An 18,350-nucleotide genomic window follows, 5' to 3' on the forward strand; every position below is an offset into this window, starting at 1 on the left:
ATAAGTGTCCATGTCCCGTGGCACTAATTTGATGAAATGCTGCTGTAAGTTTCATTTTGTCTCCAACTGTGTAAACGACCGTTGAGGAGTAGTTCTGTGTTGTAGCCCGAGCTCAGTGGGACACTAAAGGCTGTAGTTTAGTAGTCACTTTGCTCTGTTCTGTGCTCTTGCACAAATCTCTGCTAATCTACATAAGTAATAAGTGCACAGGCTTCCAGGGACCATGCATGTTTGCCATTTCGAACTTGTGCTAAATGCCCACCAGTGCTGTATTTTTAGTGCCTCACATTTTACCAGAATGGCAGCGTAAAGCTTATCAAGTTCTCCCCTAAGTCAAAAAAAGTGTGTGTGAGAAAATACCACTGGTAATGTTTATCCAGAATGTAAAACATGGTATCAGAATAATTCATATTTTTCTTGGATTCTGACCAAAATAGAGCTGTCAACAAAAGTGAATAGGGTTAGAAGGGAAGAAGGCTATGAAAAACATTAGAAGTCCTTTTGTTTTCCTTTCCCAAATACTGTTGTAAGAAAGAGTCATCGTAGGCATATGTGTAAATCCTGCGAGCTACTGGAAACTACCAAACTTTCACCTCACAAAACACATATCACATTTAAAATTCTCAATGCTAAGAACTTTAAGAAGATCCCTGTGATTAATGTATACCTTCTGGCTCACTTTGTAGGTAAGTTTGGAGATGAATTGAACAATAGCTCTTTTAGGAATCTGGAAATGCAAAAGAAAACATCTGCTTTTTCTGAAGCTCCCTCTGTAAGAGCAAATAAGAATCCTTTCATTTTCACTGCATTGTTCTCTTTCCTTCAGAAAAAAATCTGTGAATTGCATATTATTATCCCACTTGTCTAGATAAGGAGATTGAAGAAGGGATTTAGAGGCAAATTATGTAGAGTCACTGCGTAAATGCACAGAGGATAATGAAAGAGACCTCTGCTGATTCTTGCGTCCATCAAGAAGATAATTTTGCTATAAGAGGCATTGAAAGATTCCAACTGATTGACGTGAGAAAAGATCTGGTCAATCCAATGGACCAGACACTGCATGGATGGAGCCCGGGAAATCCTGTTCCCATCCCAAATACATTTTCCTAGATAAATTGCCCATAAAATTTTCAGACCAATAGTTTCCATTATTTCCTGGAGAAAGCCAAGCACAGACAACCTTAGTAGTTCAGATTTTGGCTGTATTGCAGAGCAGTCAGGCAATAGATGGAAAGGCATGATCAGGTACCAAGAAGGTGGTAAGCTGGCATGGCCTTCATGAAATTAGGTCTCATTGTCTGATAAATAAGGATTTGCACATTTTTCTTCCAAGGTTATGGAAATAACTCCTTCACGGTACTTTAGGGAAAGAGTCTCACTGTGTGCCAGGAATTTGCTTCCAGCTGTGGACAGTGATCTCACAAGACCAGCTTTGTAAAGAAGAAAAGCAATATTTGCCTTCCATGCTAGATAAACCTGTTACTTAGCTGGTGCAGTCTGAATGATTCTCCCATCAAAAATGCTCCAGGTTTCCAAACACATTGGTTTAAAATACACTCAGAGGAGAACAAGTACTTCTTATTAATTTTGGAAGACTTTCCACTACATAAACAACATGAAATTCAGTTGGTTCATTCTTTGTGCCAACTTCAAGTTGAGCTTTTCCTTTGCCAGACTTCTGTCCCAATCTGAATGCTGCAGTAAGCTTATATCTTTTTTGTTAGATTGCTCAGATGAGTGGTCTCATTGATTTGTGTATCTATGTGTGTGCTTCAGAGTACAGTAGGTTTGCGGTCTTATAGTGCCAGTTGCCTCCACTGGAAACTTGGACTGATCTGTGCCACCTTTCTCTTAATCCGTCAGGGAGAATCACAGAATCACAGAATGATTTGGGTCGGAAGGGGCCTCTGGAGATCATCTAGTCCAACCCACCCGCTAAAGCAGGTTCACCCAGAGCAGATTGCACAGGCGGGTTTTGAATGTCTCCAGAGAAGGAGACTCCACAACCTCTCTGGGCAGCCTGTTCAGTGCTCTGGAACCCTCAAAGTAAAAAAGTTTCTTCTTATATTCAAATGGAACCTTCTTAGTTTACCATGAGTCTTGCAGTGTGGGTGCTGGGCTGGAGTACTGTCAGTTCTCATTGGCTTCTGGGGATGTTCAGGGCCTGTCAACACTCAGGTCAATGGCAAATGCTGGAAGAAATTTTATTCCAGTCACAGAGCGGTGTCTCTTCCTCAATATTCCAACAACCAATACAGGTTTCTGTCTTAGATTCCAGTTTAGGAAACCACTTAGGCACATACGTAGCTTTGCCACCTTGAATTCTTCTCTGTTTAGGAAAAGGATGTGTACGTGAAAAACATTTTGGAAGTCTTCTTTGCAGATGTGTGTTGCTGTTTTCATTGATCACACATACAGGAACTCAGCTTTGCAAGTGCAAGGCAGTTTAGGTACGAGTAGAAGAATCAGGTTCCAGGACTGTTACAAAAGACATAAAGGAAGGAAAGGTGAATGCAAAAATAAATAAATAGAAAATAAAATAAAACAAAATGCTTCAACATGTGCTTTCAGTTGGTCCCGCTATGAACAAGGGAAGAATCAAACAAGAAAATAGCGAAAAAGGGAGCACACTGTTAGACATCATTTAAATCAATGTCAGGAAACACCCCTGCATTTTTATTCAGATAATCTCAAAAGACAGCAGAAAAAATGGCCTTTTTCAGGTACCGTTCGACAAACTGCCAGAAAAAAACCCATCATCTGTTACTCTATCTGTCAAATTAAGGGTTTGATCTTGAAAAGGGCAAATCTGCTTTTCCTGACCAGAGTTAGTTTAGGTGTGGCTAGAATGGAAAATTGTTTTTTCAATAGGCTAATCACAAGGGCAAAAGTTAGATACAGTGTCACAGACAACAGTGTCTTAAATTCAGGTGAGGAACAGGTACCTGGAAAAGTGAATTGCCCAATCTGAAATGCTAAGCTCAATTATTTAGATAGAAAAGCTCTCCTGGCCAAGATTTTTCTTCCTAGGAAAGAGGTCTGCTGTGTAACAGGTTGCCATGCGTTTTGTCTTCAATTTTAGTGGTGATTTTTTGCTAGGATTTTTCTTTTTTTATTTTTTTAATAAGCCAAGACAGGACTTGGCACTTATTCTGACTTCAGACTTGCTTTAGATCATTGTAAAATTCATCAAACACCATGGCAAAATCAGGCCCCTTGATACGTTTCATTAGAAACAGCTCTCAAGGGATTATTTTCTCTTTCCTCCTTCCCTTCCTCCCCTCAGGATGCAGAGTGATTGTCTAACAGTACTTTGCTGTATTTATTTTTCATTGCCATGCGATTTTTATTTAATTAATTTGCAGATATATTGGCACAGTGTTTACACAGAATGGCTAGTGGTCTGCTTTGCAATTATGTGGATGTGCAAAACCTTTGCCTGGGCATACACTGCATTCCTGCAGCCCAGCTGAGATGCATCCTTCACAGTGAAGCTACATAATTTCTTTGCAACAGGCTTTATTAATCCTAATTTTTTGATGGCCGGCGCACTGAGTGTGCACAGGTACCACAGAGATCCTTCCTGGATGTGGACGTGTCAGTGTGGTAGCTTGTGCCTCTAAGGCTGCACATTTTTTCCTGCTTTCGGGAATGAGTTTCAGAACCCTAGTGGAACCAAAGGAGCTGAAATCAGAGTGTATTTCAGAGCAACAGGGCAAAGCGAAAAAAGGGGGAAACCCAAACTTTTTCTCCTCTTTCATTTAGCAGGAGAGATGAAGGAATGGCTTCAGCTAAGCATGAGGATGAGGATATTGCTGCACAACTTCAGTGGACTTTGGCTGGCCTGGATGAACATTTAGAAGGTAGGGAAGTGTGTTATCTCTGACGTACAAAAGAGAAAGTCATAGACAGGAGATGCAGAGTCAAACTGGGCTCTGAGACACCTGCGCATTTGTCACAGAGGTCACTGGGAGCAACTCTTGGGTCTAAGACAGAATGTGGTCCACCCAAAGTGGCTGCTCTCCCTTCGCTTCTGGTGCAGCTTCTCATTATGGGCCCGCACTGAATATTTCTCAAGCTGCTTATCAGATTGTCATAGTATTTCAGTGTCTGCTGCCAAAAAGAGATGAACAGCAGTTTATGGACACATTTTATGGGCCAAATTTGGTATATTTTCGTTGACTTCAGTGAAGCTAAATCACTTTTGAATTTAGCTCTGTGTTTAATGAACAATGCCTCTGTTTTGTATTTTATCATAAAAAAGTAGAGGGAAGGAGGACGTTTTTGTACCTAATACTTCCCCTGCATTAGCAGATGTATTAGTTAAAATCTGAAAAATATGCAAAGAAATGGTGGGAAGAGTTAAAACGTCATATTGTGCTCCTCCTTTTCTACAGTGAATAAAAAGGGTTTGTAACCAAATGATGTTGGATACTTGTTTAAAGCTTCCCATCTTTATTTCAGTACTTCTGCAGTGGACTTTGATTGTGATTTAAATTCTGTGAGTTCTCTAACACTGCAATTTCTTATTTTCTGTGTTGTAACCCTTGATTTATACCAGCAAATCTGAGAGGAGAGTTAAGCTTCTTGCACAATGAGACTTCTAGAGTCACTGGTAATGAAGGGGGAGAAGAATGGAGAAAAAATACAAGTACTGTTTCTTTGTTTGCTTGCTCAAGGAAATCCTTCAGATGGGCTGTTATTACTAACTAGGTCTGGGAAACATAATTTGGAGTCACTCAGTGTTTCTCAGAAATGTTTCTCCTTTGGAGTCATGTGGTGAAATGTTTATCACTGAGAGAACTTAGTCAAAGATAAGGTATGAACAACAGATTAAATTCTGCTTTCAGCTGCATTTGTATGTTTCCCACTGGCTGAAGCACGAGGACTGCAGGAATATTTGGCTGGTCCTAATCAGCAACCAGACAATAAAAAGAATCCAGATCTCTCCTTTTTTGTAATACAGGCATAAATATATTCCTGTTAGTTTTAGTTTAACTGAAATATCTGATCCGCTTAAGCTTGTCCTGCCTGTTTGTGTAATTTAAAGTCATATTGTCTAAATACTGCCTATATGTAACGTTGTACATGTATTTTGCAGCAGTGGATAGTATAAGTAATTCCGACTCCGGGTACATCAATGAAGCGTTGAGCCCACACATAAGAAAAGTTGAGGCTGCCCAAGATGTTACCGTTTCTGTTCCAGTAACAGTCATAGATGATGCTCCAGAAGTTGGCACCTCAATCTCAGCTGGAAATCATGAGACAGAGACAAGGGTTACACAAAATATCTCAGCTGACTCTGTTAATACAGGGAACTTTACAAATAAAAACAACAATGCAGGTTCCTTCGATAAGGGACATACAGATGGTGGGGCTATATGCATATCCAAGGACCTCATTCACCAGCAACCATCTGAAAGCGAATTCAGTCACTTGCCTGTGGAACAGAGGAGAGATATGTTTGAATCTCTCACATGCTCCTTCGAAAAAAGAAGTGAGAAGAACTTACGACTGGAACCTCCCCCCAAACATGGTGTAAAGTCTGAGGAATGTAAATCTAAGCTGATTCCATCTCACTCCAAGACCACAGCTGAAATCAGTACAGCAAAAGAGAAGATAATTCCATTTAATGAATGTAATAACAGGGAAAGATCTCTGAAAAAAAGTAAATCAGAACTAGAAATCAAATGGCCACCATCAAAAAAATTTGAAGTAGAAGAAGTCCCGTCAACACCCACATGGTGTCATCGTGCCCAGAATTTGGGAACAAACTATGAACCTAAAATGGGTTTGACAACCTTTAAAGTTGTCCCTCCCAAACCTGAACTAAAACATTTTGACAGAGGAGTTTCCCTCTCCACTGGTGCCATTAAGATAGATGAACTAGGCAACCTCATAGGCCCAAACACATGTGTCAGTAAGCACATATCAGGTACCTCTATTGATGAAAGTGAGGAAATTCATCTTGGGAAAGTAAAGGCATTCTGGAGGTCAAGTTCTATGGAAAAGCAAAGCGATGACTCTGCTGAGCATCTTCCTAAGAAGTCAGCAGTCACCACAAACTCAAAGCCCTTTGCTATAAAACAAGAACACAGACCTGTCTGTCTTGCTGCTCCAAAACCTGCAGCATCACAAACTGTTACTACCCAGGCAGCCAAAAGACAGTCTGAGAATGAAAGGACCAAACCACCTCTTCCAGTTACACAATCTCAGGTGACAGTCTCAGTGGCCCCCACCGTTAATAAGGACAAGCCGGAGCTTCCATTTCTAAAGCCACACAGGAGAACTTCAAGTCAGTATGTTGCCTCTGCCATTGCAAGACACATCAACATGAGTAACTTTAAGTCTGACGCTATGGAATATCACGAGAAAGATGAAAATAAGCAAGAGACAGGAGGGGTTAAAGCTGAAGCAGAAGTTTCACCAAAAAGATGTATTATTGTGGCCAAATATAGCCCTGTGGAAACAGAATCGGCAGAAACAAGAGAAACACTTTCAAGGATTTTTACTTGTAGTCAAAACGCGTCCCACAGGTTTATACCTGGTGATAATTCTGGCATGGAAAACAAAGTAGTTAACATCAGGGCGCCAAATCAAGCAACTCCTGTGAGTGTCTATAAAAAGAATGCTAGTGTCCCACTTACCAAATCCTCTTCAAAGGATAACAACAACCTGGAAGATCATGGTTTAAACAGCAAACAAAGCGTAGCAGAGAAAAAGATGCATCTTTCATTTGACCAGAAATGTGAGACTTTGATACATACTAACGCAAGCTCACCTCTCAAATCTCCTGATATCCAAGGAGTCCCACCCTCGTTCAGCTCATCTTTGCGAGCCACTAAGTGGCCTCCCGCTAACAATGTACAAGTTGGTTCCCTTAAAGCTTCACCTGAACTAAATGCAGAGTCAGAACAGGAAGAGAAACCTGATGATTTGGATACTAATGCTGTCACTGAACTGGATGTTAATGTGCAGACCAATATCTTTGGACCAAAGAAGAAATTCAAACCCGTTGTCCAAAAACCAATTCCAAAAGACACATCACTGCACAGTGCCCTAATGGAAGCCATTCAAACAGCAGGGGGAAAGGATAAACTCAGAAAGGTAAAGTGGAGCCTCTTTTTTAGCCTGTATCCACCCTGTCAGACACCAGAGGTTTTATAACAGGTACAGTTGCTGGTGAGCTGGAGCACACAAGGCATTTGAAAAATTTGTAATGGCAAAATACAGACCAAGCCACTGCTTATTCTGCACATCCTGTATGTTATGCAACATCATTGCTGCTGCACTACCTAAAAGAGGCAGAGGGTGCAGAGAAACAGCAGAAAGGAGAGGCAATTTAGGGTAGCCTAAGAGCATTTTTGTGTTTTATGTAAAAGCAGGAACATACAGTATGAAGAAAACTTGTAAATACCTACACTGAAAGAAAACCGCATTTTATATTAGTGGGTGATACTAGTTTGCCACTGACCTCATGCTCAGGGGATATGGGACTGCATCTGTAAGTACAGCATTACTGTCTACATGTAGTCTCCTTTTCGGTGTAAGGGCTGTAAAAGCAGGACTGAAAGGCAGACTTATTAGTGTCCATAGGTTGCATTGTGGTAGAAGTGCCAAAAATATTTTTAATAGTGTTTCCAAACTGTCTCTAAGTAAATATCTAATAACAATGTGAGGTTTATTCTTTTCATATTCTAGGTTTCAGACAGTGCACTGAATGGCAATCACAGGAAACCCTCATATACTGAGCCAGAGAATGAGCGCTCAGCCCTACTAGCAGCAATTAGAGGCCACAGTGGCACCTTGAAGCTGAAAAAGGTGAGAAATCAAGATGATGAGTGAACTTTTAAGCACAGTCAGTTCCTACTGGGTGTTTTGAATAAACACAGTTATGCCACAAACTAAATGTTGTGCTGTAAAGAGAGAAGTTGAGGGGGAAATAATATGACGCACAAGACCAGATCTGATATATGCAGCTAGCATGGTGGGTCCAATCCTATCCTCTGCTATAAAACTTAACACTGTCAAATGGTGTGCATTTAGCTGAGAAAGAAGCACATAGAAGTCCAAGCAAATTACAGGGAGTGTACATAGAAGACATCAAATGTTCATTATTTTCACATTTCGATGGGGCTTTTTTGTACTTTAGGAGTATGCAGTTAGATTAATATGTTTGAATTACTTACCATATACATCCAGTCCCAGTTACCTGAAAACACACTAGGAATTCTTCATGCCTGCTGTTAATCTGTTAACATAAGCTGGTGCATGCAAGTTGTATGCAAGTAATTGGTGTTGGTGGGACATCAACTTTCATTGCAGCAAGATGATTCCTTCTCTCTGAAAGATTCACCTCATCATTAAAGCACCTGTTACTCCTAATAGCCAAAAGCTGCATTGTTCAAGCCTTAGTTTTCATTCAGTTATCTGGTCCAGCCAAAGATGTGTATTTGACAAGGGGGGTCCCATTTCCCTCATGACTCAGACCATTAGCATAGAGCCTGATAGCTGCCATTAGATAGAAGGAATCTTTTGCCGGCGTTAGGCAATTACTTCATCCCTCAAACATCTTCCTGCCTTTGCTGCAGGTACAGTACAGCTTCCTCTGAGCCTGAGAGCAGGACAAGCTGAGCAGCATCCGTCTTCACACATACTTACCTGCATTCTGCATTCATTTGGAATAAATGTAAATGTGTGTAAAGGAGGCTCTGACAATGAAGTGTGGTGTATTATCACAGAGACTTTTTGGAATACTTTCCTGCAGCAGAGAAGCCCTTGCTATCATTTAAAGGAAGTTGCCTAGAAACCGTACGCTTCTTTTTCACGCGATGTCACCTGTGCTAGTTAAAGCACCATGTTTGTATGCATACAGGGTGAGATATAGATGTTTATCATGAAAGGTCTGTCCCTTTCACATTATCTTGAATATTCATGTGTTACCTTACGTGACTTTATTCCCATGTATTGAGTGTGCATGTGCAGTGAAGGAATAGAATATAGGAGCTCTCTGAATGTGGATTATTTAATTGGAGATTAATCCTTTCATTTTTCACTAAACAAGTTTTGTTGCCTCAGTTTCTCTCAGAAAGGCACACTAATGCATCTGCTTGAAAACCTCCTGTTTGGCACATGATACTGAATTTCCTAATGATCACCAAATCGTTGTAATTACTAACAATTTATTGTGATTCTTACTAGTAATGTTAACAGCGAAAATATTTGTTGAGGCAGCTGATGGAAAAACTAGCGAGTCTGAAAGCTTGCCTCTTCCCTCTGCATTCATTTTAAGTAGGATGAGTTTTCAAGTTGGTAGTTCGTGTAGAACTTTTAGTTTCAGAAATGCCACAGAAACATGCTTGGAAAAGCGATCAGTTGATTTTGTTCTCGGTGCTTTCACGTAGTTCTCTGTGGTCCTGTTTATTTTATTACCATTTTTTTAGTAGGGCTGGAGAATTCAGGTTGAACAACATTTTTTTCAATGAAGCCATGTCTGAGAGCTCAGATCTAGAAGAGCCTCCCTGTCATCTGAGATTATTTCTGTGCAGCTCAGACTGCAAAAAGTAACAAGATTCCTGCATGGCTACTGCAGCCTTCATATGTCTTCCTGATTCCAAAACCCTTGTGGTTGTTTCCACATGAATACAAAGTCCAACCCACTTTCTTACCTTACATGCCAAGAAGAGTTACAGGATGCTGGAGCTCACAGTAGAAAAGATTGAGTTTCTGAGACAGAGTCAATGCCAAATTCTTGATGCTGGTAATCAGCCCAGCTGAGTGATGTGAGTGAGTAGTAACAGATGTTCAACCCCATGAGCAAACAAAAGTTCTATGTGTTCTGCATCATTCAAGCAAAGTGAAAATGGGGTTCTGAAAGTGCATCAAATGTCAAATAATTACAGTTTAGTCATGCTTGATATTAATCACCTTCTTTCAATTGCATCATGAGCAGATCTCCTCATTGGCCTCTGAAGAGCTGCAGAGTATTAGGAACGCAGAACTGTCCATGCAGAAGGCCAAAGACACTCAAGAAGAGCAGATTTGTATCCCACCAGCCCCTGCCCAGCCGCCACCACCACCACCTCCCACTCAGATGTCAGCAGCAGCTCCTAAATCTTCTGCCACGGCTACAAGTAACCCTGTGGAGGCAAGGCAAGCCCTAATGGAGGCCATTCGCTCTGGTGCTGGAGCAGCGAAGTTAAAAAAGGTAAATGTACTGTAGTTTTTTATTGTGGGTGAAACAACCTAGGCTTGCTGTGATTTGAGAGCCATTTAAGATCTGTTCTATCCACACATTTCTTTCTGCCATCAGAAGGTACATGCACCGTTTCCTCTAACTGCATCGAAGATCAGGAGTATGTTTCAAACCTTTGAACAGCTATTAAACCATAATATTAAGACTAAAACATGCCTGTGCATATCTGCAAGCATACAGATAGTTAATGCGTAGGGGTTTTGATGAGAACATCAAGAGCATGAATAGAATTTCAGAAAGCATTTTCATACCTTTTTCATTCTTGTGAATCTGAGATAATAATGTCATTTAGACAAGGTGAACCTAAGAAAGATCAGATGTGAGACCCTGAAGCAAATTTACAGATAAGTATTCTCTCCTAATTTCAGTAGTGTGTCCTAGACCTTGATTCCCAACACTTAAACCTTTGTTGCACATGCTGAGAGCTGTCAGTACAACTATGGGGTCATTTTAATGTCTGTCTGAACTTTATTAATTGGATGGTGTGTGTTTCACTTCTGCGGTCAGCTATGGGTTAGTCACCTCCCAGATGGCTAAATGCTCAGTTCCAGGTGTGATTTTTGGAGTAAGTTCACTTATCTCTTTGATCAAAATTTGTTCTTCCAAACCTCGAGTTAGCCTGCATTTCTTGGTGAAGAGAAGTAGATCAATTGGCCTTAGTATAGTTATCCCAATATTACCCTTCAGTATCCAAGAATAGACTTCAATCCAAGGACTTTAGGGAATGTACAAAAACAGATGTAGTTTTCCCAACACATGATTTAGCTGTTGCCAACCATAAATGTGTAAATAGGCTTTAACCTTGCTTGTCCTTTTTAAAATAATTCAAAAAATACAATCGAATTTTAACATTAAATAAAGTAGCCCAAAAAATCCTGGTTCTGGTAAAACAGAAATTCCACAGAATCATACAACTGACAAACAAATCAGTGTTTCAGGGAACTTCACATCAGCATGCAGTCAGAACTCTGAATGTGCAGCTATTTTGCATGTGAAAAATTACATCTGTGTTACGCATGGTATTATGAGGAGTGGCTGAGGTGACTTGGTTGTTCAGCTTGGAAAAGAGAAGGCTGAGGGGTGACCTCATTGCAGTCTACACCTTCCACAAGGGGTGGTAGTGGAGAGGAAAGTGCTGATATGTCTCCTCTAACCAGCAATAGGACATGAGGCAATGAAATGAAGCTGCATCGGGGAAGTTCAGATGGGACATTAGGAAAAGGTTATTCACCGAGAGGGTGGTCAGTCACTGGAACAGGCTCTCCAGTGCATTGGTCATGGCACCAAACCTGTCAAGAGTTCAAGGAACATCTGGACAATGCTCTTAGTCATGGGGTTTAGTTTTAGGTAGTCCTGCGGGTAGCAGGGGTTGGACTTGATGATCCTTATGGTTCCCTTCTAATTTGCAATATTCTATGATTCTAAGACTACAAATTATGAAGAAACAGTACACCAGATCAGACCTTTATTTCCCCACTTCACCAGTTTACAGGAAAAAAGGGATTTGCACATTCAAGAATGCTTCATGCAGTTGTTTTCTAGATCTGTCCAAATTCTTTGTTCTTTCAACTGCATTACGCTTGCAGAAGTCTCTGAGGAGACCCACAGTTGTACTCATTAAAACAAGTCTTTATCATATCCTTGGGGATTTATTCCAAAACAGTTGGATAGCCAGTGCAGACCATGAAATTAAGTTGGATATACTGATGTATTCTGCGATATACTGATATATTCTGCTGAATACTGTGCCTGTCTTTTTTCATTTTCAAGATGGAGTAATTTTTGATAGTTCTGACACTGAAATCATAGAAGAGTATATCTCTTATTCTATAGACCTTTCATGAAAATAAAAGAGCAGTGTTTTGTCCAAGACAGAGTATGATCTTGTTATTATTGTGCTGTCCTTCGTGATACTGGATATGCAAGCTAGGTCTTGGATATGCCAAAGACATCTGAGATATCATGCCCTTGATCACTGATAAGAGTAAAAATGTTGCCAGATTTCTGAAAGAGTTTCTATCCAATGCATATTAATCTCTCTCCTAGCTTGCGGAGTCAAATAAGAGATGAATTCTGATCCTTCCCTGCAGTTGGACAACTTGTGACAGCAAAAGTTGACTTGGTAGCGGAGAATATATGATAGCTGCACATCAGGGTTTTCTTCCTTTACAACTGAAGAACATGTCTCCACAGAACACTGAATTTTTGGTAGCGAGTGGCTGGCAAGTGATTTTGTGCCAGGGCAAAAGCAAACTTTTTTCTTTGTTTTGCCTTTTCTGTCAAAGATCTGTTATGTCATTATTTGGAGGTGTGAGCCATTTTTGGTTTTACTTTCTAGAAGATTTTGGTTGCAACTGGACAGCAGAGGAGGTAGTTCAGTTCTGTAACTGTGTCTGTTTCTCTTCCATTGTCTTCCCGAAGTTTGCTGGAACAAGGACTTCTGATACTGAAGTCATTTATTTAGCTAATATTGTAGGGAACCAGGAAGAATCTGCATTGCTTAGTTACGTGTTTGTGCTTATTTATGAGGGGTTATTTGCAATGGAAGTAGATCAAACAGGGCTGTCAGGGGAACCAAACATGAAAAGCAAACAATTGCCTAGATAAGGAGCATCCCAACAAACATTTGAGCTCTATTAATATCTGTGAAAAAGGAACTCCTCCACTCCTCCCCTGATTACACAGCTGTTTGCTAAAGTCATGAACCTTAAGGTTAAAAGACCCACTGTGCAGGAAGGGAGGAGAGAGATTGCCGCAGGCTGACCCTGCCTTGCTGAGAGTCAGGGTCTGCACCACACAGGCTGTAATTGGGTCACCCAAAACAAACCGGAGCAAAAATAGTTACCTGAGGGAAATGCCAAGTATGGGGAAGACAGTATGCACATAGGTCTCCTGGCTGTTCTTTAATCCATTTCTTGGAGTACTGTGCCTGCTTTGGCAAATAAATCATACTTTGTTTTGAAGAAACGGCTCCTGTTTTATTGCACACTGTTGCTGTCCACAGACTCCCAGAGGAAATTTCTTGTGGGTGCCAAGCCCAGTTGTGCCTGCTCATTAAAATGGTTCATCCTCAGTGCAGTGCAGTTGAGAGACCTGCCAGAAAGTGGTTGGACTACAGATCCTACCCAAAGGGAACAGAGATGCAGACGTGTTATTGGAAAGGGGTGAACTTACCAAGCTGGAAAGGACCTGACAATGTGCAGGAAGTAAGCTTTTTATTCAGTTTTCAAAACGGTCTGCCCAAGAACCAAAGTATAACAGCAAGTCAGAGAGATGGCATCAAGCAAGGCCACCAACCAGGATGCCTGACCTAGTACCTTCGGTGGTTCATTGTCTTGAGAAATGAATGTGTCTCACTAGCGACGAGCCTTCTACTCAGCCCTGCAGTCTGCCTTCTGTGCAAAGGAGAATCTAGGAAATAAACAGCTGATCTGAGACCAAATTTTGGCTAATTCTGGTGAGCAAAACTTAGGAGCTATACCATTTGAACTTCTGGTGTTAAAAGTGAACTGGTGTTTTCTGTAAATTGAATCAAGGTAGTTTTGTCACAATTTCACATACTTAAGATCTTTATGTTTAGTTTTTAAACTTTCTGTCTCAGCAAATGCAAACTAAGCTAGCTAGATTTCTGAAATTCTGTACATCATTGCATGTATATTTTTGTGTCTGTGTAACTTGCCTTGGGATTTACCATGATTATCTGCAGAAAAAAAAACATAACTACGCATGCAAATAACCCATTAGATGTCTAGCTGTAGGTATAGTTGCAGCACAAGCCCATGCAGGATTGAAAATCTTACCCAACAAGAAGCAGCTATGAAAGTTGCATTAGCTTATATGCTAATATAATATAGCATATAATATAATAGCTTATAATATAATATAATAGCTTATATTATATATATAATATAATAGCTTATATGCTACTCGTTTTAGGTAGAGCTGTACCCAGGGATATGGTAGAAATATTGCACGGAAATGTGCCTGCACAAGGTGGGGAAGGCAAATTGTATATTTGAAGAACAGACTTTTGCTCATGATAGAATGATTTCTTCAGACCGCTGTCTAATGGTACGTGCAAGAGAGGTTCTACAGATTTCACATGTTTTCCAATAAAGATTGGAGCTGTACCTAGAACAGCCTTTTCTGTTTACTTGCTGGGATTTTAAAAATTAGTTTGGCTCCGTCACAGTATCCACAAGCATTTGTGCCAGTGTTGGGCATCGACATTTAGTCACATGAACTCTTGATACGTGCAGTATATCATTCAGTTGGCAATCAAAGGAGCCAGGTAAGGCAATTACTGCACCCCTTACAATGAGTCCCTGGTATAAGCTGGACTAATTTGAAGTCGATTGCCAACAAGTAATGGATCGATCTGAATTATGGCACACTGAGTGTCTTCTAGGAAGCATGACCTAGTTCCATACCTTTATGTCAAGCAGTGGACTATTCTTCCCATGTAATCAGAGATACATAATTGTGAATGATCATCAGTGTCTGTGGATGCAATGACAGAGATTACAGGCTCAAAGCCACAGTTGATGTTGGCATCGGTCTGCTGGAATTGGGGCAGCAGGCCCACTGAAAGGTTGGCTGAGCTTGACATGCAGGTAGTCAAATGAGCCTATAGACTGATTCTAGTTCCCAAGCGCAGTGAGAAGCAGTCGTTTGCATGCTGTTACTCTATTTGAATCGAAAGATAAAATTTAATTTGAACTCTTCACCTTAATAATTTGTACCGTGACCTATTTTTCTCCCTAAGAATAAAGCTTCTGCCATGGATACTGAGGCCAAAATAGAAGGTTTAGACTTGATCAAATACATTATTCCTGTTTAGCTTTTGTGGTGACCTTAATGTATATCTCCTTGATAGAATCAAGCTCATTAACTTTGATTTTGGAAGAGCATCCTAGCATATGTATTTAAAATTGAGGATATGGTTAGATGACCTGAGGACTAGGAAGGAAGATGCGCATTTGTTTAAGGCTTTTCTGAAACAAAGCCTTTGGGAGTTTCCTTCATTCAATCAAGCAGCGAAGTACTCATCAGTCTATTTTTTACAACCAGTGACAGCTAACCACAATATTGAAGAGATTTCAACTGTCAGGTATTTCATACTCACAGCCAGGGTTTCTGTTTGTTCCACAAAATGAAGGAAGTTCACAGAAAAATACTTCACCTATATTCAAGTATTCATGTAATTGCAACTGTAATACCTAAGGAGTGTGAAGAGTGGTTTTTTTAGGGAAGGAGAACACCTTTCATTAGACCAACCGATACAGCCAGAAGAAAAGCAGATAAGCTGTAAGTAGTCTCTAGGAGCTGAAGAAGAGACCAAGCTTGAAAACAGCCCCACAGGAGAACATTTGATTAACAATATCAACAGTTGGAGGTTTAAAAATACCTTGAATGATCATGTGCTTTTCTTTTCTCTAGGTCCCTCTGCTCGTTTGAATCATTTATAAAGAGCAGGTAATTGGAAAATCTTACTCTGTATGCACCCATAATCATCATTCAAGGTCTGAAGTGGCAAAAAAACATCAAGAAGTTTAGTTTATTCTTTTGTCTACAAGCCAAAATAAGTTGTAGTTAATCTTCTGTGTGTTCCTGCATAATGGTTGTAAGGGGAAAATATGTTGCTCTGCTATAAAGCTTCTGTGCCAAGGAATTGTGTTTTGCCTCTGAATATTTAAGGTTGCCAATAAACTATTCTTGTTGGCAGGTTAATAAGAATATAAACACTGCAGTACTGTGTTAATACTTAATTGTGTTTATGGGCAAAATTAAGAAACTTTGCTAGCTATCTGAAAAGTAATACTTATTGCAAGTTGTTAAAACTATTTAACTACTTCAAACTATTTACTTGCTTCTTATTTGATTTGGAAATGGGCTGTAAGTGATTAGGGTGAAAACCAGAATAAAGATGTATAAAAAACTATTACAAGAAAAAAAGTTATGGTATATTATGAAGGACCTAAATTGTCATATGCTGGAGTCACTGGTTTCTAAAATCATATGAACTTTATATCTCTGGTGGAGCTCCGAGAAATCAGGCAATCAATAATGAATGTGAGACAGTGTCTTTTGAAAAGTTACTTATGGGATATGATGTATAGAATGCTAATGCACAGAGATATACTGAACCCTAGTAACATTCACGGCACTTTAAAAATATTGAGACACCTCAAAGGATCTCTATTTGCAACAGACTGTGAAGGTCATAAATGAGATCCAGAGTAGTGCATAGAGGTCCGGGATTTAGAATTCATTCCTGCGCTGCAGAATGAAGTGAAGCTGGTTTATATCAGTGACCAGGACTCTTGTCCTCTTGTTCAGGTCATGCATAAGCTGGGCCTTTGTTTCCAATCCTTGTGGCTGTTGAATGTTGTGTCATGAGTATTTATAGCAGCATCTTTTTCAAATGTTAACTACTTCGGTAGTTGTTGTTGTACATATTTTGAAAATATTTCGCTAAATTGATTAACTTAAAAAGGACAAATGAAAATGCTTTTTCACATTTCCTATATTGTAATGAAATTGAAGAAGTAGTTTGTACATTTACATTTTTATAATCACAGACCAGAGTGGTGGCAGACTCTTTTTTTGAGCTGAAACTTAAAATGTATAGCTGCGTAATGTTGAACGTACAAGAATATTTAGCCATCTGCATTTAATGTGACTATATATTATATATTGTAAAATATTGATGTCTGTTAGTGCCACAAATAAAAACAAAATCAAAACCTGACTCGGCTTGAAAAACTCTTTTTGCCAAATGTTTTCCATTTACAGAAAGAAGTTACAAGAGATGGACTTAAGCTAACCAGTATGCTGTGTTTGGTATCTCATGTCTAGTCCAAAATGTCTCAAGCCAGGAAAGGGCTCACAACTAATAATCTGAAACACAATAGAAATCACCAAGTAGAATCAAGATGTCAGAGTTACATACATGTTGATAATAATGCAGTACTGCTAATGATCCATTTCCTCTATAGGGAAGCTAATATATTCAGAAATAAGGTGTTCTGTCACACTGTAGAGAAAATAAGATCACCTTTGTTGACTGGTTAGCCTTCTTTTGCCTTAAAAGTTTTCTCAGTATGCTTTAGATCAGAAAAAATAGCATTAAAAAAATAGCATTTTAAAAATGCAGTCTCAGGAAAGGATTCAGTCACTCATAAGCTGCAATGCTTGCAGATAGTCCCACCAGCAGCAAATACAGTTTCTTTGGTTAGGTGCTGTAAGACAGTATTTGGTGCAGGTCTCCTCCTTCTTGTTCCCCATGTTGCCTGAAGGCACTGGGTCTGCGACCCCTCCTTACTGACACCTCTTCAGTGTAATAAGTTTTATGGGTACACGCTTTTTAATGTAAGGGATCCAGAACTGAATTTTGGGATAATAAGATCCTCCAGGCTTTGCGATGCAAAGGTTCTGGGTGCTGGCACTGCATAGAACTAAAGTTTATAGAAGAGTTATTCACGGATAAACTTCTGAGTATTGAATTCCCATGGGTGAAAAGCTGTAAAACTAAGAACAGCTGCAAGACGAGATGTCACCTTCACTGTGACAGCAAAAATATTACGAAAAATCCTGCTGGCTCAGTCACAGCTCAAGCTAAAAATGGAGAAGAGGGAGTTCAGCTGTCTACAGTAGGAAGCGAGACTGGGTGTTCGTTCCCTTCCCTTCTCTTGTTGATGGCAGACGTGTGTGCTGTCACATTGTCATCCAGGTGCTGCTGAATTCCTGGTAGCAGCTTAATTTAACCCTAAATTAAGGTCACATTTAATATAAACCCATTTTTAATGAAGTCTAGTTATAGTTATGACCATCCATATAATAGCTTCCTATTATTGCTTTTTGCCATCTTCATTTGGGAAATAAACATGTATCAGTGTTTAGTGCACATCAGGCAAGCACTGTCGAAGCTCTTTACCCCATCATCCCCTTTTCTCCCACGCCTCAGGACTAGGGAACTGGGTTCCTACTGGATGAAAAGAATTTGGGAGATGTGCTCCAACACAAATCGGCATTCTGTCTGTGAAGCCACACTGGAGCTCGTCCTGAGTTAAAACAAAAACCCTGAAATGTGTCT

General features: G+C 39.9%; 1 protein-coding gene across 16 annotated transcripts in view; it reads left to right on the forward strand.

Annotated features, from left to right (window-relative positions):
• Nucleotides 1-17,006, forward strand: part of COBL (cordon-bleu WH2 repeat protein) — a 175,255-nt gene extending 158,249 nt beyond the window's left edge. For 6 of the 16 annotated variants that reach the window (XM_071804407.1, XM_071804406.1, XM_071804405.1 and 3 more), the window contains 5 exons: nucleotides 3,766-3,863; nucleotides 5,102-7,107; nucleotides 7,702-7,821; nucleotides 9,953-10,207; nucleotides 12,302-14,082. In XM_071804407.1, coding sequence (XP_071660508.1) covers nucleotides 3,766-3,863; nucleotides 5,102-7,107; nucleotides 7,702-7,821; nucleotides 9,953-10,207; nucleotides 12,302-12,325 — 2,503 coding nt within the window. In that variant the 3' untranslated portion in view covers nucleotides 12,326-14,082. Of the gene's footprint in view, nucleotides 1-3,765; nucleotides 3,864-5,101; nucleotides 7,108-7,701; nucleotides 7,822-9,952; nucleotides 10,208-12,301; nucleotides 14,084-15,694 lie in introns of those variants that run through there. The other 10 variants (XM_071804413.1, XM_071804412.1, XM_071804411.1 and 7 more) reach the window with 6 other exon arrangements.
• Nucleotides 17,007-18,350: the final 1,344 nt, after the last annotated feature.

This window comes from Patagioenas fasciata, chromosome 2 (genome assembly GCF_037038585.1).
Source record: "Patagioenas fasciata isolate bPatFas1 chromosome 2, bPatFas1.hap1, whole genome shotgun sequence".
In the NCBI taxonomy this organism is placed as follows: Eukaryota; Metazoa; Chordata; class Aves; order Columbiformes; family Columbidae; genus Patagioenas; species Patagioenas fasciata.